Source organism: Poecile atricapillus, chromosome 16, assembly GCF_030490865.1.
Source record: "Poecile atricapillus isolate bPoeAtr1 chromosome 16, bPoeAtr1.hap1, whole genome shotgun sequence".
NCBI lineage: Eukaryota > Metazoa > Chordata > Aves > Passeriformes > Paridae > Poecile > Poecile atricapillus.
Genome location: NC_081264.1, coordinates 5,552,382 through 5,580,251, shown reverse-complemented (window position 1 = coordinate 5,580,251; position 27,870 = coordinate 5,552,382). Strand labels below are relative to the sequence as shown.

At 39.7% G+C, this 27,870-nt stretch overlaps 1 protein-coding gene across 1 annotated transcript; it reads left to right on the top strand.

Annotated features, from left to right (window-relative positions):
* The first annotated feature begins 519 nt into the window (after positions 1–519).
* KREMEN1 (kringle containing transmembrane protein 1) lies at positions 520–27,870 on the top strand. Its single transcript, XM_058851207.1, has 9 exons — positions 520–790; positions 10,490–10,652; positions 13,546–13,637; positions 18,371–18,495; positions 18,935–19,088; positions 19,892–20,224; positions 20,806–20,964; positions 22,156–22,240; positions 22,765–27,870. The coding sequence occupies exons 1-9, from the start codon at positions 712–714 to the stop codon at positions 22,925–22,927; spliced, it is 1,353 nt and encodes a 450-aa protein (XP_058707190.1). The 5' UTR covers positions 520–711; the 3' UTR covers positions 22,928–27,870.

Below are 27,870 nucleotides of genomic sequence, written 5' to 3'. Positions count from 1 at the left end.
ACTTTTAGAACGACGCCCTAAATCGCAGCGTGCGGCGCTGGCACCTCGCCCCCCGCGGAGCCGCTCATGCCAGCGTCCCTCGGAAAGTTTGCAGCGCTCTCCCCCTGTGCCGTGTCCGTCCGTGCCTCGGCGGCTCCAGGGGAGGAGAGAGGGCTGCACCTGCGCTCTCCCATCGGCTCCCACACCCCCCGGGCAGCCCAGCGGGCGGAGGGTGTGAGCGGGGCAGGGGCAGCGGCCGGCCGGGCCAGGCCACGGGGCTGACGGGCTCTTGCCCGACCTCTTCCGCGGGACACTGGGTACGGGGGGAGTGACGAGAGCGAGCCTTGAGTCGCTGCTGGGATGGAGGAGTTTGTGTGTTTGTGTGTCTGCGTGTGTGGCGAGGCGTCCCGGCAGGCGAGGAGGGCTCCGCGGGGCCAAAGCGCTGCCCCGGGGCGGAGGCGGCCAGCCCGAACCTGTCGGTGTCAGAAGTGGAAGCGGCAGCTCTGCGGTCCCGCGCTGCAGCAGGTTGGGATGTCGGTCTCTATCCTTTCCTGTCACATGGCTGGTAATAGGATCCTCATCTGCCACTCGGCACCTCGCCGGGGCGCACTTACAGGACACATGCTGTAGGGCCTCCGCTTCCCGCACTTTGCGCTCTTCCCGGCCGCCTGCCACCCCCGGAGAGCCGGGGCTGCCGCCTGCGAGCGCGGCGCGGCCCGGCGGCCGCTGCCTATGGAGCCTCCCGCCCTCGCCGCCGTCCTGGCCTTCTCCGGGCTGGCGCTGAGCTGCTGCCGAGAGCCCGTTCTGTCCGGTGAGTGCCGCTCCGCGGGGAGCCGGGAGGGGGGCGCGATCGGGGCTGCTCCCCGGGCTCCTCGCAGGGCTGAGCGGCGAGGGAGCGGGGCAGCCGAGCCCCGCGAACCCGCAGCCCCCCGCGGAAGGGCTCTGCCGCCCGGCAGCGCCTCTTCGAGGTCGCGACGACGTCTCTTCCTGCTCGCCAGAGCCGTGCCGGGCTCGAAGCTGCTCGTGCAAGCACGCAGCGGGTGTTTTAGCCCGGAGTTCGTGGGTATTTGAGGCTCTCCCCGTGCTTGCTGAACCGGGATCTCGGAAACTCCTGTGAAAGCATGATGTGAGAGAGAGAAGAGCAGCACGTTTCTCTGTAGAAGTGGTTCGATAGCTAGGTCTGCGGAATGGAGGCATTTAAAGGGAGAGGGGCGTACGATTGTTTGTGTCACTGGGGAAAAACCTGTGGCAGCAGAGGGTGAGCATCCCGCCTGTCCGCAGTGTGCTGCCCCAGCTCCCAGCCAAGCCTGGGCTCCTCTGACCATTTAGGTTCAGCCAAAGAGACGGGGAAGCCTGAAGCTTCACTTCCCAAGGTGATTTTTCACTTAAAAATTTCTCTGCACCCTTTTGTCCTCGTTTTAGTTGCTACTAATGATTTCAAGTACTGTGGTTCTCCTCTGGTAAACATTGGCCATGCTTTGCATGATCAGAAGTGGCAGTTCCAGATGGTCACAGCCATCAGACGTGGGGTCCTTCTGGATACATTTTGTGTATTCTTAATTGCTGTTTCTTCTTACAAAGTAGAATTTGCTCTACTTCTTTTTGAACACATACTTGTTCATCAAGTTTTTGTAGATGTACCTAATTAGATATGGAAAATACTTGCATAGCCATTTTCAGTTAATAAAAAAAAACTTTTACAAGAAAAAAGTTCTGGTAAACTTTACCTCTTCTCAGAAGTAAAACATGAGAGTATTTTCAGATAAGCATTTAGAGAATTGCCTAGACAGGGACCATGTCTAAGAGTCTGTTCCCAGTACCATTAGGATGTGCTTGGTGCAGACAGGGGATGCTCCTTCCTTTGCTTGGGTTGAAGTTAGTTTTGCTTGGAGGGTTTCTGAACAGAACACTCTATGTAGAACCGTGTCTCTCACAGAGGGCTGTGTGACAGCAAGAGGAGGATATGGCCTAGTGTGAATGTTTGGCTGTTAGAGGGGACAGAAATGCCTGAGCACAAGCAGCTGGGGCAGGGGGAGGACGGAAGAATGTATAATGCCTCCAAATGAAGGTGTAGCAAAGGAAAATGGATCTAGAAAGTAATGCCACCTATGTGTCTTCTGCTAAAGAACCTGAAAACGGTGCAAATACAGCAACTTGTAATTTGCATGGCAGAGTTCCTAATCTGCACAAGGTACACATCAGGATCTTCGTCTTGACCCTTAATCCCACAGAACTGAAGTGGGATCAGCTGTGTCAGGTTGCACTTGAAACTAGCAGAATTCTGAAATTACAAACATTGCTATTGCTTTCGGAAGGTAGTTTGTCATAGGGCATGCTTTTAATGCCTGTTCTTTTTTTTTGTTTTTTTAATACATGTCCTTATAAGCTTATTGTAAAGTGCTATCAGAATAAAGTCTGTGTCCCCATCATTTGCTGAGATAGGAGAAAAACTTCTGGAATTAGTTTATGAAAAATTACTCCAGTTGTCAGAAATGAAAATGAATTAACAACCATTTTTGCACATAGTACTATGCTACTTTTCACAGAATGTTTCTGCTTCGCTGTGTGATATCTAACAGTTTCTATTAATTCAAACACTGACATTTCTGCATTCAAACATCAGCCATATATAATTTCTCAAGTGGATCAGAAATAACAAGTGTGTGAATAGACTACCTACCATTAAAGGACTCTTTGAATTTGCTGAGTTTTATGTTACAAGGCCAAAGAAATGGAAATGCCTTCAGCAAATGTTAGTTTTGGTGAACAAATGTTATTTTACATACTCAGTGCAATAAGTTATAATTTCTAGTTTCTGTATTTATAGTATTCATTTAATTTCCCCATCAGAAATATATGTGATTATCAATTTCTCTTTCCATTCTCTGTTTTCTTTCCATTTAGCAATACTGAGTTACCTCGTTCTTGGTTTTTTTCCCAGCTGAGTCTTTCCTTAGAGCTGTTCCAGCCTTCTCTTACAAACCTGCTATCTCTTGTCATCTTATTCTGTCTATGCCTGGGTGATTCAGAGCAGTTCTACTTGATAGGCCATAAGCAAGCCTCATGAAAATACTTTCAAAAGCAATTTTTTTTTTCTTTCTAACTAGGCAGATAGGGGATGAAATAGTCAGACATTTCAGCATATCATGCTTGTACATGCATAGAGCATAACTCAAAATCCAGAGTTATGTGAATGGATTTAAGCAGGATGGAGCCAAAGAAGTAGGTGGGAGGCAGGGATTACATGCTGCCAGCTGCAAAATTTTCATTTTTGTCATATCACACCATAATGGTTGTGCACTTGACCACTCCCTTCATCCACACAGTGGCTATGGCCCATCCTGATAAAATTGCCAAAGGGATTCAGCCTGCCACACTTGACAAGGGAACAACAGTTTTAAAACTTCACAAAGAAAGAAAACAAATGGGTGTATTAAGGAACAGAAATTCTTATGGGGTCACATCACGCATTCTTACTTGCAGTGATAAAGAATCACAAGGCAAGCAAGTGTGTTTGCATCTTGTGGCTGACGACCAGCCAGCAGCTGCAAAGCTCTGGCTAATATAGCATGTTTGTATTGTACAAATAAAAAGAAAAAAGGGACAGAATGCATTGAGAAATAATGGGAACTGTCTCTTGTGCTTATAACCTAACTTGCCTGCTTCCAACATGTTCCAGAAAAGGTTTGGCCAGACAGGTTGTTTTGGGGTTCGGTTTGTTTTTTTTTTAACAAAAAAAAAGATTGATGAGAAGTGATTAGCTTGGTGATTAGAGTCAAAATTTCACAAGGATAGCAAGTTCACATATATGACAGCTCACACACTGCCAGGGAACACAAGAATCAACTCTGCATGTCTGTACATTTCCAGGAATGTTCATTTTTACAAGAGAGATGCTTCAGTCAAGGTTTGATCAAATCTCAGGTGGCATAATTCAAGTATAATCAGATATTCACTGTGGCTACCCTCTGGCTTGGACCAATGCTAATTAGCTCTCTAATTCTGACTAGCAAAAAGGATTGCATTTGAGGACTTTCAAAAATTGTATGGGTATGTCTGTGTGTGTGTTTGCATGGATATGTAGAATGAGCAGGATACAATTTTGAAATTACATGTGGAGTGCTTCCACACTGTAAAGGAAAAAATGATCAGCTAATCAAGTGACCTCATAGCATCACATCAAAACTTAACTGTGTGATTTAAGAAACAGGGAGTTGTTTTCTAGGAATTTTGAAAATTGCAATTTTAAACAAAGATAATTCTTTTGTGATTTTTTTCTTTAGCTTGTATCAGCTGTTCTGTTATTGGGGGTTTTTACTGTTACAGCACAGGCACAGAAGCCTGATAGTTTTGATGAGTGGTTGTATTATATTAGTATGAATTGGAATAGAAAAGTATTGAAATGTAAAAGTACTACACTATTTTTTTACTCGGGTAGATCTAAATCAGCCTTGATTTAAAACTTCCCAAAAGCATTTATTTTGCATCATAACATAATATGGAATGAGATTTATTTTTTTTTTTCCTGACCACTCATATGATAGTATGCAAATTAACTTTTGGTTCAGTCGATAAAACTTTGTCTTCAAAGAAAACCATTTCAATGCTAAAAATATTTTTAATAATGACCACAGAAGCCATATTTGTGTCTTTCATCTCCTGAAGCTTCTTCTGGTTTTAATCAGTGTTCCCACATGAAGAACTGTGGCAACCTATGATAATAGAATCCCTATTCACATCTCTAGGGAAACAAAAATGTTCTTATTTGAAGAAGGTGATGTGGTGTTTTGCCCCTTCCACCCGTGGGCCCCTGCCTCTGTCACTGCCGGGGTATCTTGGCATCAGTTAAGTGGTTTCTGTCCTTTCCTCTCTGCGTTACTTTCTCATTGAAGTGTTTCTGCTGTCTAATTATACCCTTTCAATCAAATTAGAGACTGCAGCATCTGGTTAGTGCCTGTAACTGTTGCCATCTGCACCTAGATACAGTGCTTTCATTTAAGGAGGAGTGCTTAAATTTCAATCTCCAGCAAGAACTAGAACAGTTTAGATAGAATGGAAATGACTTAAAACTATTCTTGGAATACTATGCAAGCACATGCATCAGGCAACCCACACTGAGTCATTATCGGACCTGGCACCCTTGGTTTTGTACCCTTATATTCTGCTTAAGCATTTTTCTGACTTTTCTAAAAGGCTGTAGGAAAAACAAGTGAAAACTGAGCATGCAGTTATGCCATGTAAATTCAAGGAACCCTTAATTTTTGGTCCAACCTTACAGAACGTTTAATTACACCGCTGTGATGAAACCCAAGATTTAAATAACAGCCACTTTCATTTATCTTTCATTAATCTGCAGACCTTTAAAAGCAAACCTTGCTTTTTGTTGGGCAGTAGGTGGTAGGATAATTTCTGGCTTGGGTAGGCTAGTTTCAGGTTGATAATTGTTGTCAGTCTCTCTGGACACTACTCAGTGCTCCAAGCAGCTTCCAAAACATTAAGCAAACAAAGTGGTTTGGGTTGGTTTTTTTGCTCTCCAGTGGAATAGGAAGAAGTTTGTCATTCTGAATTTTCAGTCTCAAAAATTATGTACAGGCCTCAAACTTGGAAAGTACTCTAAGAAGTCATTTAAACCATCCTGAAACCCCCATCCCTTCAGTCTGCAATTTGTAGTGTCTCTCTGGATAGATGTCTTGGAGAAAATCATTGGAGGCTAATGCAGACTCTGAAATGTCAGTGATTTATCATCAGTGAAAAAGTCAGGCTATTATAGTCTGAACTACCTTAATTTTTCAAATGATCCTAAAGTGGCGCCCATGTGGAGTGCAGGCAGCCATGCAGTCCCAAAGTAACAAAGGAAAATGATCATTGTAAGGTCCCTACATTGAAGAAGAAACCGACACAGATGGAAAGAATTTCTACAACAGCTGCTGTTTGATCTTCCAAATGTTGATCTGGCTCTAATAAAACTAATTGTGAACCTGTATCACACACTGAGTATTCACTTATAGTGGACAACATCCCTAGTCTTGTTTTCTGCTTTTCTGTTCTAGCAGTTGTCACTCAATACATACTTACCTAGTCTCAGCATTCATTTTAAAAAGTTACTTGCTTTGTCAGCCATGGCACCTGATGTGTTGAAAACAAAACAGCCCTGACAACAAAGTGCTGTCTGTGTTTCCTCACTAAGGCTCATGAACATTAGCCTGAACAGCACCTGTTGGAACCTTCTGTGACTGGAACCACTGCAAAGGTTCTCTGATTAATTATTGCTGATTAATCTCTGATTAATTATCTTTAAAGCCATCCCCATGACACAGTAGAAGCAACAGGGTCATTAGGCAGTTAATTGGGTGAAATCATCATGGACACTGATTCTAATCACAGATTTGACATAAGCCTCTGCTTCAGACTATGTCTGAAACCCAGCTGACTAAGATCTTAGAATTATGAGGTCACACATTTCTAGATTTGAGTGGTCACAGCTTTCTTCATGTCCTGTCTGAAACTCGAGTGTTTTAGTAGAGGTTTATAGCTGACAGGACAGTTTGAACCTTGCGTGCATGAACAAAATCCATGTGGCAAATCTGTCAAGCACTGGTGCCTTCTCGGGGGCTGACAGCTGTGGTGTCCACAATGTGTTTGTTCTTCCCTTGCTGTCTTTGCCACTGGGAGAAGACTTGGATACAGTGCAAGTTCTGTCATAGTTTAACATAATCTTACAAAACTTTAAGTTATAAGGCTTGCTGAAATTCATAGAAGTGGTATTAATTTTCTTGAGTCACAGTTCTGATATTACATTCCAAGTGAGGGGCTTCATACCCTAAAATTGTCATGGAAGTATCACTCACCCTAAGGCAGTTGGATCCAGTGGGTGCCACAACACAGAGAGGTGGTTGTTGCTGGTTGATTTACTCTTTTCCCTCTCCCTTCTGCATAAGCTACCAAAGAGAAATCAGGTGATTTGAGTAAGACAAAGAGTTTCACCAACAGTGTTCAGTCTGGTCTTTCCTGACTGTTTAATTTAGATGACCTCATCTGAATTAGTTTTGTGCAGACAAATCTAGGTGACCTTCTTTTAAGCTCATCTTTTCACAGTATTATTGCACCAGTGGTACAAGATGAAAAGTAGGGTGGAGGTTCAAACCTCCTGTTCTCCAGAATCTCTTTGGACTTGGATTTGAAATAGAGGACAGTGTCCTTTCTGTAGATGAAACATGCTCCTTCAGCACATTGGGAGTATTAATTTCATGGTGAAATCACTAAGGTAGTGTCTTGGCTGTCATGCAGCAAAATATGATGAAATCACTGGGTGCATTAAACAGAAGAATTTAGTTGTTTACTGCCAGGATAGTGAATATGCTGACATCTGTAACTATGCTACTAGGAATTCTACAGAAAACTGTACAAAATATATCTCAGCAGATCTCAAAGCTGACTGTTCAAGGTAAAAGAATGTAGGCTTGTGTCCTGGTTTCAGCTGGTATGATTTTTTCCTTAATAGCTGCTATGGTGCCATGTTTTGTATTTAGTGTGAGAATAATGTTGACAACACACTGATTTTTTAGTTGATATCAAGTAGTGCTTACTCTAAATCAAGGACTTCTTAGTTTTCCATGCTTAGCTGTGAGCAGGTGCACAAGAAGCCAGGAGGGAGCATAGCAAGGACAACTGACCTGATTTTTTTAAATTGCCAATATTTATTTGAAAATATTGCACTCCCATGCTATGGTAAAACTGTTATTAATCCTTAACAAAATCCAAATTCCCTGTAACACAAAAGGGTGTGTATTTCATTTGATAACAGCTGCTAAATTCCATGACTTAGAGTTCTCACTAGAGTGTTTCAGGGATAATCAATGATTTTTTTGTGGTGTCTCACTGCCGCCCCTTTCCACATCCACATCTAAGCCAGGGGAGCTTTGTTACAGCTCAGCTGGCACATTTGCACCAAATCTCTTGATAGTGCAAAGGAACACAGGAGGCACTGATACAGTTACCTATTGTCTTGGGAACAAAAAGCTGCAGTTAAGAGGAATGAAGAGAGATCTGACTCTTCCTTTTTTTCTTAAAGTGCAATGAAGTTTGAAGAAAATCACTTAAAAAAAGCTGACATGAAAATGTCAGTCCCAACTGCCTGTTAAAGCATGGGCCAGTCTTAGCAGATCCTAAAATGGACTGAAGTTAATTTCAGTTTAGTTTGTGTGCCAGACTACATTCAGGTATTTTGCATTCCTTACATTTCTGAGTAGATGGAAGTATATATTGCTTTTCATTTAGGAGCGAGAAGCAAAAACAAAATAAAAGCACAAAGCTGATGTAGATATATTTTCTACATAGTGCTTATCACTTTTCACAATTTTTTTTTGCTGCATATTATTTTATCTATTTTGATGACATTTTTCTCTCTTTTCTGCTAAATTCATCAGCTTATATTTTTCAGCTATAACCTACAAAAGCTTTTATATTAACTACAAAGCAAAAGAGGTATTGAAGAAAGTTAAAACACAGTTGTGACCTTTAAGTGGGTTTTTTCCATGTTTACACAAATATCTGTGGTGGCCTGAGCACTGGAAACTCAGATTTGCATTTTTAAGCAAATGTATGCAACCCACCTGTATTGCTAAGGCAGGTAAATTACAGTAAGGAGCAGTATTGACCTGAAGCTTGTTTTTGTTAAGTTATACAGCTTTCTGTCCACAGATGATAGCAGAATACATTAATGGCTCTTCTGTGTGCCTTCAGCAACAAAATTTCATTTAATAGAAATCCAAACTTGCCTAGGCATGAAAATGCATAGTGAAAGCACAAAACCATTGTCTTTCATCTGCTGTGTAATAGAACTCTGAAATAATTATTATAATTGTACTACTCTGATATTTGTGAGCCCAGACTAAACTAATTTCAGAAGCATGGTATTAATAATATATTTTTCCTTCTTCTACAGTAGTTCTAACAAAAACGGTGTACTGTTAATATCAGGATTAAAATGTGGGTGAGTTTTTTTTTTCCTCTTCCAACTGCAGCCACACAGGTCTTTCTAGACTTGTTTTGTAAGTTAGATCTCATGAAGGACACCTGAGATCAGCACATACTTCAGAGCACTCTCCCACTCCCTCAGGGCAGTAGAACATCTCTGCAGCTGCAATATGGTTTCTACAAGAGAACACTATCAGATGAAACAGGAGGTTTCACAGCCTGTAGTTAGCAGAAAGCATTTGGGAATTTGTGATTTCCCCAGTAATGCTGTCCAGTACAAAGAAATGTTTACAGCAGTGTAACGCAGCAGTTTTAATTCTGTCACAGACTGTTACATTTTAATTCTATTCTTAAATAAATGCAAGGATGATAAATGTTAGCAAGTATTAATTATAAACAGGATGGACTTATTTATGGTAAATTAATTATAATGATTCTTTCTGGAAGATAATCACAGACTGGTTGAGATGAAAGTGACCTCTGGAGTTCATGTTGTTCACCTGCTGTGCTCAAGCACAGTCACCTAAAGCAGGTTGTCCAGGACCATGGCCAGGTGGCTTTGGAATATCTCCAAGGATGGAGATGCTACAGCCTCGCTGGGCAGCTTGTTCCCATGCTTTGCCACACTCACATTGCATAATTTAATAAAAAATGTTTTGCAATTTCAGCAAAAGTACAGTTGTTCATGCATTGGGATATTTATTTCATCAGAAGATGTCCAGTGAACATGTCCATGCCTGTGGCAGGGAGGCTGGAACTGGATGATCTCTAAGGTTCCTTTCAACCTGAACCATTCTATGGTTCTGTGATTAACAAGGCCCAGCAAAGGCAGGCAGCATGAAATTTGTAGTTCAGCTGAGAAGGGGCTAATGCATTTAGTAACTAGCGAAATCATTCTCTACTTTGGTTTCTAACTTACTGAGTATAAGGAGGCTAGGAAAACAAATGTAAGTGGGAGAAAATAGGAGTGAAGCAAAAGAATACTGAGCCATACTTTTTAATCTGAAAGCATAAATTCTTTAGTAGCAAATCACAGTATTGTGATTATATTCTGTTGAAGGAGGTCCCTTTCTAAGGCAATTCCATCCCTAAGAATTTTTCTAAATCAGAATGTAAATGTTGATAAGATCCATGCTTACAAAGTCTTTCACTTTGTAAAGTACAGATAGTCACAACTTTAACTGAAGTGGCATGAGATTTTGGTTAGTATGGTAAGTAGCAGATGGATAATGTCATATGATTTCATTTTTGGAAAATGAACAAGTTACAGAGTCAGAAAACAGTAAAAAAGTATTATGCTTATTTAGAAAATGCATGTTGTGTAAATCTCTCTTCAGACCTGTTTTATACATTGTTTATTAAAGTAATGACATCATAATCTCTTGAATAGAGGTTGGACTGAGAAAGCTTAAATCTTTATCTGCCTAAACAATGCAGGAAACCATGGTCTATTGGATATGGGGTGGAGGGTGAGGGAAGAACAAACACTAAACCTACATTCATTCTTTCTTTTTCCATTTCTCTGTCTTCCCAGAATGCTATACAGCAAATGGAGCTGACTATCGTGGCACTCAGAACCAGACCTCCCAATATGCAGGGAAACCTTGTCTATTTTGGAATGAGACCTTTGAGCATCCTTATAATACTGTGAAATATCCCAATGGGGAAGGAGGGCTTGGAGAGCATAACTACTGCAGGTAAGAAATATTTAACATTGCCTGTATACCCAGTGTTACTTTGAGCAGCTGACAGAAAATTAGGAAACATTCTGTTGTGCAGTGAAGAATGTCAGAACCATGGGTATCTAACACTTTTTGGTTTGCCCTGTAATCAGTACCCTGAATCTATGAGCAACATTAGTAGAATAACTTTTTCAACCCAGTGCCCACACTTTTTCAGCACAGTCCAAATCATGTGTCCAATTTATAAGGTGGCATGACAGACTATAGATTACTTAAATGAAAAGGTGGAGATAGAATGATCCAAATTAGAAGTACAGCAGTTAACTGAGTGTCTGGAGGAGTCTCTGGATGTTTTTTATCCTCACACACAAGCCTGGTTCTGTTACATTCTCCAAATGTTGTGCTAAAGTTTTGTTCTAATGAAAGTTATGTAGTCACTAAAAATTCCAAGTGAGCATCAGTCATTTAGAATTATTTGTATTCAGAAGCTCATCTGTCAGGGGTTACAATACCAGATTAAACCATGGCAGATGCACTTCTGTTTCCTTGCCTTCTAGAGAAGTCCTCCATAACTATAGATAGAACAAAACTTAAATAAGAACTTCAGAATTTAGGAGCCAAATCAGAACATAAGTTCAGAGATGTTTTGGCTCTGCAGGCTTTTTTTCAGCTCTGTGTCTCAGGAGGCATACTAATACAGAGCTGTGAAAATACAGTGCCACTGAATTCTGTCCGATACAAATAGCAGAATCAAGAATGTTACTCTGATTGTTGCTGTGTGGCAATATTCTAGACAGGCTGTATCTACAGGATCTTACTTTTGGCAGTCATCTCTGGCTAATATTTTGGTTACTACAAAGCAAAACATTTACAAGCTGTCCAAAAATATGCATGAGAAAATGAATGTCTGCCCAGATAGTCAAAAAACACTTACTTGAGTCTTGCTTTACCTAGCAAATGAGAACTTGGTAAATGTTACTAGGAGCAAGAAGTCTATAATCTGATATGTAAACCTGAAAAATGACTTAATTACCAAATAGAGCTTTTTTACCTCAGTCTGCTAGGTATTAGATTATCCTCATTGAGGTGAAATTTGCCTGGAAGGTTGGGCATTTTCTTCCTTATGCTGTATCACCTGGCCTAGGAATATTCTCCCAGGTGTATGGAATGACAGTCCTAACTAATGGATGACTTTTAATTTCAAATTCTCTTGAAAGAAAGCTTGGAAAGTCACTGAGAGTGCCAGAGTATATCTTTAGCATGCAAATATTGTCGAGGCCTGTGATACAGCTGTTTTAGCTCTTTCTCTGACATTCATCTGCTTGATGACAATGGACAAGCTGATCTTCCCTTTTCTCAGGCAGCACATACCTCACAAGGCTTTTCTAAGGCATAATACATCCCTTTCAGATTTGATTTTAGGGACAACATTTGAATAATCAAATTTTACACTTGAAGTATGAATCAGAAACATGTTACCTCTCCATGGGTGGTCCTTACTTGGAATATTTTGTTTATTGCATGACACCCTGTTAAGATGGAAATAGCTTATAGCATTCCACTCATTTCAACCATAACAAAATTATGAAGACTGAAATTTTTGGAGATTTTGAAAGACAGAGAGTTGTCTTCTAACTGCATGCACTTCTGAGGTTCAAGACAAAGATTTCTAACAACATTCATCATGTTTCTCTACAATTTCCTCACATTTTTAAGGCATTTCTATGTAGAGTGCTGTTATCATGATTGAATTCCAGACATACGGTTTCTGTCATGAAGATGTAAATGCTAAAATTCCTTTAACTCTGGAAACAAGGGAAAATGGGTTAGTTCAAGTACAAGCTTCACTTGGTTTTAGTCTTCTACTTTTTTTAGCTACTGGAGGCTCTTGCATTACATCTAAATTCCTAGCATAGCTAGTCTTAGACTTTCCTTGTTCACTACCTCTACTAATCTGTTTGAAAGCCTAACTAGCAACATTTTAGTCATCTAAACTGTACTCAACTCACCAGTTGTTTTCAGCAGTCTGCTATTTGGCCAAAAAACATCCACAGAATTTCTAAAATTGGATCTCCCACAAAAGAGTTGCTAATAGGCGTAAATGACAACATGCAGCTGAACTGACACATCAGTAGGGCTGTGTCATTAATAGAATTCATGCCAAAGTTCATGATAAAAAAGATTGCAACTGGTTCTAGTTAAAAGGAAAAGTCATATTTCAACCTGACTGTCCAAAATAACAATTTATTCTCTTAAATAGATCTTAACTATGTGAATAGCTTTTCACAGTGTACATAGAAAAAACCTTAAATAACTTAATGACCAATGAGGTGTGCATTTGTAAGTGGTGCTACACAACAGCAAATAATTATAAAAATCATCATCATCATCATCATGGACACATAAGGAATTAACCGTCAATATAAAGCAATCACTGGAATGGATTTAGTCAGTTTTATTGAAGGGGAGGAAAATAATTCAGTCTATCCCAGAAGATTTAATCAGCTGTTTTTATCACCATACACACAGAAAGTTGAAGTCTGGGCTGTTTTGTACCAAGACAGAAAATCAAGTTTATGAGTCTGTGGTACCTGTACACAGGATGTGAGACAGAAAATCTTCCTCTCTGTCAGTACTGACCAGAAATAGCTCTGCACCTTTTAACCTTAGAGTAAAACAAAGCTATATTTTAGACATTGCTAGCATCTTATGCTTGATGAATACTGTAATAACCAAAGCTATCTAAACTTCCTGATAATGCAAAACTTTGCATTTTTCTTGGTATATAAGTTCAACAGTAGGTATTAGAGCAAAAATAGTAATGCCATTGAGGTTTAATAAGATTGATTTTGTGTGTGTGTGTGTGGTTTTTGAAAAAAAAATATGAATTTCACTGGCTGTTTTTCAGAAACCCTGATGGGGATGTCAGCCCATGGTGCTACATTGCAGAACATGAAGATGGAATATACTGGAAGTACTGTGAGATTCCATCCTGCCGAAGTAAGAGCTCAGTGCAATTTTTTTAGGCCTGCATCTCAGTTGAGCAGAGATTGGCAGTTATACAACAGTGGGTGGTGATTTCCAAACACAAACCAGGATAAGGCAAAACCGCTTATTTTCAGTTGCAGACTAAGCTGTGTTTTAAACAGGTTTCTTAGAGTTTATGACAAGCTTATTGAATTGTTTCTCCACTTCTATCCTTTTCATCTGATCTCAAAATTATTGGATTATATTATTTACAAATAATACTGTATGACAGGGAATCACACAAAACATGTGAAGTACTGCTAGTTCTTTTAATCCATAGATCATTAATTTATCAAAATCTAGAGAACAAAAAAGGGAAAGTTTTTACAAGGTATATACACATCCATCGATGGCAATTAGCTCATAAAATGAATTACATTAGTTTAATGTGTATAGAGCATCATACACAGAATTGCTTGGAGGAAACAAAAAATACGAGAGGGCACAGTGGAAAGGTGTCTGTGTGGTGTATGGAAACTCTGGACTAGAATTCTGACAGGTGCAGATACTTAGAATTGCTATGAAACCACAACTTGGACTTTGATTTTTTTAAAATCAGATAATTCACAAGCTACTTACATGAAGCTTCTTTCCAGAATTTAATATTTTTTATGTATTCTATTTTTTACCGTGTCCACAATGTCATGTCATGATTTGTGTCAGTATGTTCCAAAATTGTCTTTCCCCAATCACTTCTTTTAAAATATGCCCAAATATTAAGAAGATAACCTAGTTTTGCCTGTTAACAAGAAACCATAGCTACACATTTTAGTAAGTCTAATCATTAATGTTTTCACTTGCTTTCTTAACTTCTTCTGTGCAAGTGCCCTCTGTTTCTCAGGCATAACTTGGGTGTTCACTGCTAAGCATCAGAACAGGTGTCCATATGTAGATACACATTTCATTGGAAGAAGTATATTTCTTACTCGAAGTTAAGAAAACAAAACCAGACAAGAAAAAAGGAGCTAAAGTGATTTTTTTTTATTTTGTTCATAGCTTTGTTGTTTTGTTTTTTTTATGAATGTGAATGACTCACATCTTCATGCTAGGCAAACAAATACATAAGTGTGACCTTAAGACCGATGCCTTTCACCTAGACTTAAATTCAGATTAAGGGGTCTAATTTAAATAACACAAAATCATTCAACACTCTGATACTCATTGTTCAGAGGACATCTTACTCTTATTTTTCTAATATACCAGGCATGATTTAAGAAACCTGACACTCCTAATTAAGAAATTTAACTTGGTCTAAAATGAAAGAATTTGCATTTTCTTTAAAGACCACAGATGTTAACAAATTATCTGGATATGGCACCAGGAAAAAAGCTGAAAGGCAAATTCTCTCCACTCCATTTGTTCTACACAAAGGATCCTTTTAAAACCAGCCTCGCTCATTTTCTCTGTGGTGGGGAGCAGAGGATTTAAACTTGGACACTTACTTGCACAGATAATCCAGACTTACATTTACAAAATGTCCTTTTGACCAGTAGCAGCTGCTTCAAGCATTGCACTGAAACTCGATACTAGAAAAAGGAATTGCAGCAATTTAGAGCAAACTGTACATTGCAAGCCCATCCAAATCTTAATACAAACCTCATGGTTTATGAAGCTGTGTAAGTAAAAAAAATCTTTTATTCTTCACCAGACTTTCTGTTTTCATAAGCATGATGCTAAGTCACAGGACCATCAAAACTATCTTGTGAAGTGCACAACACAAAACTTGAGTTTTGTGATGGAACAAGAAAGCAATTGTGTAAAAAAAAATTCCTATTTGAAAATTTTTAGAGAAAAATTTCTTATATAAGCTTCTTTTCCTTAACGATATTTACTACTAGAAAATTATCTGGAACATAAGTTACCTATTAACTGTGCCCACATAATACCATGGCAGTGCCAACAACATGAAGCATCTTGATTGCCGAGAGAGATTTGCATGCAATGACTCATCTCAACAATAATTAAGAATCTACAGTTAAGAATTTTTCATTATGGTGATGAATTCACATGATTATATCATGTGTCTCATTCCCTAATATTCCCTAACACATAACACTACGTTCTTCAGTCAGAAATGTGTTCTGACATTCTGCATGTGTAATGTAGAGAATTTAGCAGTGTTAGATGAAGATGGATGAGCATAATCACAGGAGACAGTGGTAGTTACTCCAGGAGGAGCTTCCCTTTTCTTCCTCTCTCCTCCTTGGTGTCTGCTAAGCAGACTGGAATGGACAGAAACAAAATAAAAGGCAAGACTGCAGCTCCAAGTCCTGGGAGAACATGTGCATCTCACATGGAGGATTCGGAATTGAATGCTTCAGATGGTTTGTTTGCAGTGTTGCAGCTATTCCCAACTTTTTTGGTCTCCTTGTTAATGAGGTTAGGTTTAAGTTCAAAGGAAATAACAACTTACACTTCCAAAATGTGAAAGAAAGAAAGAAAGAAAGAAAGAAAGAAAGGCTTGCTATACCACTTAATTACATTTTCATGTTTGTGACTCACATGACTCTCTCCCCATAAAGAGATTTCTGGAATCATATTTCCAGAGTGCATGTATGTAATGTAATAAATTTGACTGAAATATTGAGGAGGTGTTAAATGGCAGGGCCAGGTAAGTTCTACAGAGCTATGTGGAACAAAGGAACAAGGACAGCTCAAACAATTTGTGCAGACTGCCATTGCAAAAAACTAGGAGACTCTTCAAAGACAGCTAGATGAGCATAGCTGGAACATGGTTTTGAGCTCAAAATGATTAATTCCATATTTGAATACATTTAATACGTGCCTTAACATGTAAAATGCAGAAGCTGTGGTGTTTGCCAGGACCTTGTTATGTCAAATGCTGCTTAAAAGAAAAATAATATGCTTATGCAAAAGAGGTGGCCTTTTAAGCAGAAGAGGACAAATAGATAGAAATGGGTGAAGACAGTGTAATAGTAAAACATCACTGGGGAGCATGAACAGTAATTGCAGAACACTGACTGCCTCATTTTGTGCCAAGTTTCTTTAGCAGGCTAAATATTAAGAGCAAAGAAGGTTAAAATACTGCTGGGACACCAAAGAGACTAATTAGTCTTAGGATGCACGCTTGATTTAGTTAAAAAATTTAAGAAGTTTTAAAATTACTCAGGTTTCTTAGCATGGAACATACTGAAGTACTAATCCTCTGGAGCCAAGGTTGAAAGGTCTCACTAATAAAGCCACTTTAAAAAAGAAAAAAAAATTTAAAATCCCAGGTCTCTTAGGAAAATGAGCTAGGTTGGATAACTAGGAAGATTCTTCAGGGCTGTGAAATCATGCACAATACAAAAAAGAATGAGCTCTCTCAGAGTTATCTGCCCAGCTGTACTCAGCTGGGGTGGGGCTGCAAGTGGGGATTTCCAAAGGTATGTTAAATCAGGCTGTAACTTGAAGTCTCAGAACTTACACGAATGTTGCTGTGGGGCATATCAAAGCCATAACTCCCTGCAAGTATTTATAATTGAACTTGTATTCTTAGAGAACAAAATTAATTTATGAACAATATTTGTAGCAACATTATGTCATTATTTATAATAAGTTTACTGGGTACTGTAATAACCAATGACTACATAAATAAAACACTCATACAGGTCTCTGAGCACCTCATGTCATACAGAGCTGTGGCACTTAGCTGGACAAGAAGAATCCATGTCAATCTGGCATAGGAATAAAATTTATCTTAACTTAGACCTAGCTTAGTATCAGATTTAATTTCAGCTATGTGAATAGATATGACAAATGGGTAAGGGATAATTTTATGCCATTAGCACAGCATTGTATTGTACTCCACATCCTCTCTTGGAGGGTGGTCATTGCTTTGATGAAAAGTGCAAAACCAAAAGAAAAAACAGCACTGAAGGGGGAAAACTGATCTCCCATAGTGACCAAGGAACCTTGAAACATCATGTTGATGTAAATAGATGGGTTGCTTTTTAAAGTAATATTGCTTGTTTTTAATCTTGTTGTACAATGCTTCAGATTCATCTCAGAATTCAAGTTTTAAATATTAGGAAATTCCCCTATATAAGTATATAGTCCCTCCCATAAAACTTGCCAAACTCCATTCTATAACATGGGGGGTTTATCTTTAGGTTCCCTTCCTCAAGGATTCTTAGGTATATCTTTAGGTTCCCTTCCTCAAATATCCTGTTTTGAAAATTTTCAGAATATAATTGTTTGGAAGATCAGACAGAAACCACACAGTTTAATTTACATTTTCAGAATATGCATGCAATAGTAAAAAAAAACACCAACAAAAACACAACGCCCCTGAACCCATTTAATGCCTTGGGGTTTTTTAATTGCCTCTTTCAGGAGAGATGAACAAGGTATTTATCTTGTGTACTTTACTGCAGCTTACTGAAACCAGCTAGAGAGTGTTACAGGTATATTGCTGAGAAGATATGATACTCTTTTGTCCCATCACTCATCCCTGGGTGTGTTTGGAAAATATGACAAGAATCATACAGAGTACAGTACAAAGAGTAACAAAGAGTAACAAAGAGTAACAAAGAGTAACAAAGAATAACAAAGAATAACAAAGAATAACAAAGAGTAACACTTCCCACAGTGCAAAATCAAGCCCCCAGCAGAGAGAGCTGCTCAGTGGCCAGGGAGTGCATGAAGTGGTCTGGGATGTTTTCAGGCACACCTTTAGAATGACTGTTGTGTGTTACTCCTGCCAGTGCCAGGAAATCTGGGCTGTTACAAGGACCATGGAGAGCCACCACCTTTGACTGGCACCAGCGAGACCTCAAATAAACTCACAATCCAAACATGCATCAGCTCCTGCCGAAGTCAACAGTTTAAGGTGATTTCTTTGACATACATTTACAGAATGTTTTCAAAGACAGAAATGGCAACATGCCTAGAGCTCTCTGTCATATTTCTTCTCTTCCCCATATTTTTTTAACCTTTGGGAGGTCTAAGGTTACACTTCCACCCCAGAGATCAAGCCCTCTCTCTGCATCCAGAGGAATCTGTACAAATGACTAATGAGTAACGCCAGGAGAAAATGTGGTTGCTTACTGTAATTGTGAGTGTCAGGGTGCCCTCCATTCCATCTTTTCCCCTAGTCTAAAGTAGCATCCTGACAGCCCAAACAAAAATAGCCTGTGGTGGTTCCTCTGACTAATCTTACTTCTCCAAAACACACATATTCTGCTGCCAGCTTTCCTGCTCAAACAACCTCCCGCTGTCACTCCTTCAAATACTTTTCCTCCCTTTCTTATGCATCTTTGTTGTCAAAGTTTGCAGGCATGGAATCAGGTTATGCTTGTTTCTGTGGAAATAATCCTGACTACTGGAGATACGGGGAGGCAGCCAGTACGGAATGCAACAGTGTTTGCTTTGGAGACCACACTCAGCCCTGTGGTGGGGATGGCAGAGTCATTCTTTTTGACAGTAAGTATTGAAGCAGGCTCAGTTTTTCCCAAAGGAGAGGCCTCAAATGTTCAGCAAATTAGGGAAAAGGCTCAAAAACAGTGAGAACTGTTGCACACCAAACAACCTCCACTTGGTACAAAATAAAGCAGCTTTCCATCTCTGCCTGAAATTCCCATCCATTAATAATGCAGAATAGCTCTTCCAAGAAATGATGCTTGCTCATGCTCCAGAGGTTCTCTCATTTTCCTCACAAGTGGGACTAAGCTATCAGAAACTCCCTAAGAAATGATCTTACTAGAGAGTAAAAAATTGTATGTGCATGTAGGGATGTGCATTGTCAGTTGGTGGCATTTGAGTTGCTCTCTGGATTCGCTGGTGTTTAAGTTTTCAATTTCATACAGCTGTGAAGGAATGTCAGTCATTAAGCAGTGAGAGTTAATAGTCACTAATCCACTTGCCTGCCTGCCTGCTAGGGATGGAGTAGAAGCCCCTGAATCAGTGATTTCTCTTTTATCCCATTTCTGCAGGAAAGGGTACATGGTTACACACAAGGACAAAGGGTAGTTGCAGTATTCAAGACTGATGCATGGGTCAGAGTAATGAGGCATAAGGGGAGTATCCCAAGCAAAGGCAACAGAGGCTGTGCTCCCAGTGCTGTGGGAGGGAAAGAGCAGCTGCAGAGTGCATCTGCTGGCCTAGCAAGTCTGTACCTTTAAATCACATTAAGTATTAGAATCTACAGGGTGCTAAAGCTTTGCAAAATTAATGTATTACCTTTTTTCTTTCTTTCCATTTTTCTCTCTTTCCTCTTGTTTTCACAGCCCTTATTGGTGCCTGTGGAGGGAATTACACTTCTGCTACAGCTGTGATCTATTCCCCAGATTTTCCTGATACATATGGCACAGGCAAAGTCTGTTACTGGACCATACAAGTTCCAGGAGCATCTCAAATCCACTTCACCTTTGTCCTTTTTGAAATCAAAGATGCTACAGATATGGTGGAATTGCTGGATGGTTATACCTATCACGTTCTAGCTCGTTTTAATGGCAAGAACCGGCCTCCCCACACCTTTAACATCTCTTTGGATTTTGTCATTCTGTACTTTTTCTCAGATGACATCAATCAAGCCCAGGGATTTGCTATCAGGTACAGAGGTAAGAGGCTATCTTTGCCATTTCTACCTTTCAGTGAAGCATTTAATTCACACAGGAGATTTCTGAAGTGGCAATTAAAGAACAAATATTTTAGCTCTGACCTAACAGGTGTTTCATCTCTCTTGTTGCCACTACTCAGTGGGTAAAAGCTTTGCCAAAATTTCTCTCAGTTTAGAACATTCCAGTCAGCTACATCATAAATAGCAAAACACAGGTTTTCAAAAATTCAATTCTATACCTTCCTGTTAAGACAGACTGGAAAATGACAAAGGGAAACAAAACAAAACAATAATCCATCTGCACATTGGTTCATCTTGGCTCCTTCCAACAGTCTCTTCCTCTCCAGTTGAAAGTCATTAGGACAAAATGTTCTGGCCCTTGAGTTGTACCTACTGTTATGAGGAACAATCAGCTTCCAGAGAAATTGAGAACCCCAACATTTTTTAGGAATCAGATATAACAGGATTATTTGAGTTCTCTTAAGTAAACCAGAGAGCTGTATATCTATTTATAAGCACAAAATAAAGTCCAATTACACCTGTTAAGAAATTGTTATTGTAATCATACTCTTGTGTTTTCAGCTGTGAAGGACAATGTGCATCAAAACAAGACCCCAGTGAATCACACCCTTTCAGAGAGGACGAATGAACAAGCAAATCTCAGCATCAACGCAGCCCGGTCATCAAAGATCCTCTATGTCATCACAACCAGCCCAAGCCATCCAACTAGCTCCATGCCTGGTAATGATACAAGAAAATCTGGAAATGAAAAAAACATTTTGCCAAAGTAAAATCTGGAGTCACTATTTCCTTTGCTGCCTCCTCCATGTTAGCAGATCCACTGTGCATCTTACTAACAGATGAATTTCCATTCCATTAATTAGCACTAACTGGGATTCTCTCATTACATTTCAAAGCACTTCTCAGCCTAAGTCAGAAATAGTGTGAAGATGGTGAGTTCTTGAGAATGAAAGCACATCAAAATAACGTGAGTCAGAGCAGCCTCCTTACTGAAATCAGCTTTAGTGACCACTGCATGCCACAGAAGGACACAAGCTGCTGAAGAAAGAAGAATCTTTTGTAGTCTAGAATAGCTTGAATGCTATTTGCATCCCTGTTACCCCAATTAACAAAAGCCTCATCAATAGTACAAAGAGGACTAGACAAGTTAATGGGTGTAGGGGAGGGGTCACTGAGAACTGTCATGTGTTTGGAACTGACCTTCAGGACATGACTGAATTCAGGAAATTGAAGTTGTAATAATTGAAGGCAGGAAATGCACTCTAGGTGAATATCACTATTATTCTCTCCTGTAGTTAATCCACCCTGGGCATCTGCTTTTATCTGTCCCTAAAGCTGGGCCTCAGTCCCACTGTGGAGGCTCTCACAGTCTTGAAGCTGCATCCCAAACCTGAAACATAAGCTGCAGACACCCAAACCAGCCAAGGTGCAGAAGGTGCTTAGGAATAGTCTGGGACTAGGCCCAGCCTAATGCCTGACTTACCACAGTTAACCTAAGCTGCCCAGTGTTAAACTACCCCAGGAACTCCAATAGAAACTGCACCCTTGGATTCTATGCAGTTCCAAAAATACCGTTCAAATCATCATGTACAGGCAATGCTTTGAGGAAGGGGCAGTGGGTAGAAGAGAACATCTGCTTCCTTTCCTAGATAATTTTACTAGGATATGCTTTGAATTTTGCCAGCTTTCAATTTTACTGGGAGGAGTTCTGCAAGGGGAAAAAACCAGTTCTGACTGAAAGTTTTAGGGTTTGTGCCAGTCTGCAGAAAATACTTGTAGATTTAAGGCATTGTCAAATTACAGATTTGAACAAAGCATCACAAGGCTGTTTGCTCCTTTATTGCAACATTCTTACTGTAAAAACTGTAAGCAAATTAATATACTGAGAGCTCCCCCTCTTCTTTTTTGTAGAATGGACAATATACAGTCTAACAGCACTGCTCATCCTAAGTGTTACAGCCATAATAGCAAAGATACTTCTGCACATTACCATGAGGTGAGTGTGGAGCAAAACCAACCACAGAGAACCAAGATCTCAGCTCTGACCCAAACCTGGGGCTCCTCTCTCTGCTTTCTGATTGTCAGATTGGCCATATTCCAAACCAAGTTAGTTATTACACTCGTACCAAGTAAATTTTGTGTCCTCCAGATGGACACTCACTGAATGAAATGATGGGTGAGTTATCAATAAATCAAAATGTTGACTATTGTATTTACATAGTACAAACATGCTTAAATTAATTTGTATTAATAGCAACTATAATAATAACAACTACAGTCTGTAGAGCCCTCTCAGCTTAATGTCACTGCTGTCATTAGGGTGGCAAAAGGATACTTAACTTCTCATTTGGTGAAGACAATCAAGAAACACTCCAAACCCCACATTTTGCACAGCAGGGGAAGTGTCACAGATGTAGTGGAAGCTGTGAGCACTCCCAGTGTAGGAGTACTGCAGACACATTAATAACCATAGCTCCCCAAGCACAGTAACACAAGAGTGAATTTACTCTTGCTTCCTAGGTCCCACCAGATTCCAGCTGCAGCTGAAACAGAAGATTGCAGTGATGTCACTACTGCTGGTGAGATCTGGAGTATATTTTACCAACCATCCACATCAATATCCATCTTTAAGAAAAAACTTCGAAATCAACAAGACGATTGCAACCCACTGGTGGGAAACTGAAGTGTCTTTTATTTTGCAAGAATTTATCTTGTTAAAATCCAGGTGACTTGACATTAATCTTCCTTTTTTTTTCCTCCCAATCTCATACCTGTTTTTCAAAAAGTCCATTTCCAAAGGCTTTTGAGTGACTTTGCCTATCTGCTGTTCTCAGTGACAACAGATTTCATTGCAGCAATAATTTTGAAATACCTGGTGCTTCTCAAGTCTGTAGTGCTGTTAATTACTGCCTTTAAACCATTGCACTTAAAATAGATGTAAAAACTTGTAAAATTCAAAATGTCCTGTACCCCTGTCAGAGGTAACTGAAGGGGTATCTATCTACAGGTTGAGGATTTCTTGTGTCCCACTTGCCTTTACCACTGTGTTGTATCAGGCTACTTTAGTCCTTTTATTCTCAAGGCTGAAGAGAGAGGTGGGTACTGATAACCTGTTCAGCTACCACAGCAAGCAGAGCTGATTTACCTTGATGTAAACACATCTAAATGTGTTTACATACTACTATACAGTAGAATGGGAATCAAAGACTGGAAAAATTATCAGCCTGGTTGTTCAGTGCTGTGCTCTTTTTGCATTTTCTGTTTGTGTCTGCAAGCAGAGATGCAAACATAAAAAAATCAAATTCAGGACGACTCTAAAACAAGATTCAGCTACAAATATACATTTTGATTGACTAGTGCTCACCAGGTCAAGGCCTGCATGAGCATTGAAGCCTTTTAAATTACTCTATCTGACCCATCATTCACTGATGTTTATGATAATTTTGTTCATATTCACAGTGATCCTTTAAAAAACTATTGTACTCCAGCTCCAGCCTGACAGCCAGCATTCATCCTGGGTATAAGCTTAGGGCTTCTTAAAGGATTGTCCAAAGATACTGTAATCCACTGAATTTTTATCAGTGAGGCTGACTAACAAATTTTTCCTCTGAACTCACATGTGTTAATCTCAGCAGCCCAAACTATTTACAAAGTTGTAGGCTGCTATCACCAACTCACCTGGACCAGACTGTGCAGCTGAACATGCATGAAACGGCTGCCTTAACATTTACCTGTGAGGAGAAATGTCTCTTTGCCTGCAGCACTAAAACTGAACTGAATTTTAAGGTAATTGCCTTAATTGTCAAAGAACTAAAACATCAGTGGGGTTCTGATCTGTGAATTATTTTCTCTTTGATTGCAACAGACAGCATTAACTATTTCTTCTCTTTGGTAGATTGACTGTCCATCCAAAATACTCAGATTTCTCATCCCACCACCACAAGTAGGAAACAAGTGATGCCAAGGGATCAGCAGTGAGTCTTTCAGCCTCAGCAAGTTCAGACCAGCAAGATATTTAGGGGAAACTGTCAATGCAAATGTCAAATTGTCTGGCAAAGTTTACAGTGGGCAGCTCAAACTCAGTTAGAGGAGGTTCACTGAGAACCATTAAACTACAGTAATTCTGGTTAAGTTTGAGCATATGCCAATGGTCTGCATATACCAGATGTGCAGTCAGAGAACATCTAATAAGTGCATCTGCAAAAGGTAATTGAGAAAAGTCAGGAAATTGTCACTAAATTCATTACAGTATCTGCCCTTATGTTTTTTAACATAAAACTCCCTCCTTTTTGTGAGAACTACAGATTTCATTGAAAAAACAGGGCACCAAAGAATTAAGCAGTGAAATATTGTGCCTTACCACTGGAGAGCTGGTCTTTTACCTGAACTGAATTCAGTTCAGCTTGATTTATGTACCACAGATGAGTGCTAGAGACAGCTGAACAATATCACAATGCATGCTTAAAAGAAACCAGACTATACTAAGCCAGCAATTATGGAATTGTTTATATAAAAAATGGAATAGCATGGGAACATCTAGTACTTTCTTGCGTGAGCTGCTGGAAAGAATACAGGAAAATATAATTACAGTATTAGCTGAAATGAAGACAGGACAAGTTGTAAAAATTATGCTGGTTCTCTCTTATGTGTCATCATGTTGGACCAAAAAACATTGTCTGTTTCAGGCCCAACGAAAGTTCTGAAATTGCATTTTGTAAAAGTAAGGTTTTGCATCATGCTGTGTGGAGAAAGAGTTCACCTCAGAGATTCAGAGCAAAACAAAGTAGGTTGGTTCCCAAGCATCCTTAATTTGGTGCACTAACAGGAAAGTGGGCAGAGAGAATCACAGTGCGGTGCCGGATCCTTGGGAGCTGTTACAAGCACAGAGTGCTTATCACAAAGTGATGAAACTTTGCTTGCCTTATCTAATGCAAGTTAAACATTTTGTCAGAGACATTCATAAAGCACTTACCTAATGAGGATAAACTGGAGAAACATCAGGAACACCCAGTGACTGAGTTACACCTACTGCAGAAAGAAAAAACTCAGAATTTTATGCTTCTCTTCCTCAGTGAAGAATTTAATTTCACTATAATATTAGAGAAAATTTCATAACAAACAGCAACAAACACTGATGCTACTAATGCAAAAATCTAGAGAATTCAAGAAGAGAGATTTTTGCATTGCTTTCTTAGCTCCTCTTTTTTTTTTTTTTTAATAAAATTGTCTTTCCTGGGACTTTCATGGAGAACATTAATCAAATTTATGTACAAAAGTCCCATAAAACCAGCACTTAGAGCAGATTAACTGGTCATGGCAACAACAAACATGACTATATTAGACAGTGCATGGGTAATACACTGATAAAAGCATAGAAAAAACTGCGTTCCTCCCCACCAAATCTTTCAGATTGGCTGATTCTAGATACTTCTAGTGCTAGCAAACAGAGCAATGGATGGAAATTCATGGACAGGGTCCCTTAAACAGCACTTATTACTTTACAGGGCTGAGACCATGATGAGCAGGTAGATCTCCAGTGTGATTTTTTCAGAATGTGGTAGGGTCACTCACACTTGTAGTGCTGACACTTCAGGTGTGTTGATTTATGGCCAAGATATGTGGTACCCATTAACAAAGCATGTTTTGATCTTTGCTGTAAGGGTTTGGGGGAGAAAAAAGCAGAAAGTGTGACCATGCACAACTGTTGTAATCCCAAAAAGAAATGCTCCTACTACACAGCCAGCTGGGAGCTGGCATGGAGAGCAGGGACACCTCAGGATGTTGGTGTTTACACCATTTTCTTTGACAAATTGAAAATAACTGCAGAAGGATTTGTTTGGAATTGTATCTGAACAGCCTTCTGAGCTCCTGCCTAGCAGTTCCCTCAAGAGGCTGGACAGGCTGCAAACGTGACAGTAAATACAGCGTCAAAAGCAACTGTTGTGACAACCAAATCATCATGAGGAGCTGCCTCCTCATTCACCTGGATTTCACCTGCTCTGGCCCCCTACTCACTCTTGTGTTGGTGTGACCAGCTGTGTCGTGGTGCAATAAACTGATCGGGTCAAAAATTGCCATGGCTTTCTCTTCCCTGAGTTACTTTTTACAGAGCTCAGCTCTCTGGCCTTGCTCCTGGGGTGGTTGCACAGGGAGATGAGCTCAGAGCTCCTCGAATCCACAGCTAAGCAGACAATAAGCCATAGGACAAGGACAGATGTCTGCCCCAGGAGCTGGGGCAATGAGCACTTCTGGAACTGCCACAGAGCGATCCGTGAGCCTGCTGCCTTCACACAGCAGCCAGTTCCAGCAGCCTGCACTGTGGAGCTCAGCTGGAAAGGGGCCAGCTGGACAAGTGCCTTCCCTCGTTCAAAATCTACATTTAAAACTAGTTTAGTTTGTTGACTACATGATTTTATATGTATTTTTATCTTAATATTGTTATGTTGTGGGAAAATAGAGACGTTGTTATGTAAAAATGTGTGATGTGTTATCATAGTAATATATATATATTTGTATATGTATAGGAAATGCTTATTTAATACAGCACATTATGCTTGTATCTTGCTACCATTTTATAGGAAGAAAAGATGTTAGTTTACACTCTGGGAAAAATAAATTTTCTATACACTGTAACCATAGGGAAAAAAAAAAATCAAAGATACTTCTTTGGTATATATGATAGAAAGACATTGAGAATAGGGGAACTCAGCCTCAGTTTTGTGACAGAATAGATGCTGATAAAACAATTGCTGTAAGAAATACTTTCCTCCTTTGAATCTCACTTCTAGCCTGTAATTGTATTAGGCTGTTCATCAGATTCTGCAAATTCATGTGCATCTCTCTGGATGATTTTTACCATCAAACATGTAATCTGCTTTTTCAATCAAGCATTATCTTCTTTAGGACTTGTTTGTGCCAAATTCTTTACAGCCAGGACAATGCTGAGGAAGTTTATCAGATTGCTCACACGAACAATCCAGTGGGATTGCAGAATTAAAGTCTATGTATACTAACCCCCCCAGCAACAGCAAAAATAGGAAGTATTTATGGATAGTCCTAGAAACTTAATCTGAATGCACTTAATGCACTGAATCTGCAGCCTGGATGACTACAGGCCAAACCCATCAGCAGACACATGGCTGCCACTGAATGAGCATTAGTAGCTATTCCACTTTCATCTTCTGCCTTCTCAGGCAATGGGAAGGAACAGATTTTTCTAGTGCACCACTTTGCCTAAAGGAAGGGTGAACTACAAAAACAACTCCTGACAAAAACTTGTCCAACTAGTTCTTACTGCCTTGCAGCAGTGTTTCACAACCTTCCAATGAAATACAGTTCACTGATAGTTTCACCTGAATATTGTTCTGGACATTTATGAACAATTCTGCTACCTTGAGAGTAAAAAATACAATTGTTTTCAGACCATACCATTTTTTTTGTAACAAAAAAACTTTTACACACACTTTTCACGCCACTCAAACTCAAATTTACCGAGCACCTGTGCTTTGGGATGAAATTTGGCATTGTGAACTTCAATCTGAAGACATTTTGCTACAAGTCCAAAAGCTATCACATGAACCACACATAAAGCTGTCAAGAAACCAGAATAAATCAAATTTGAGATGA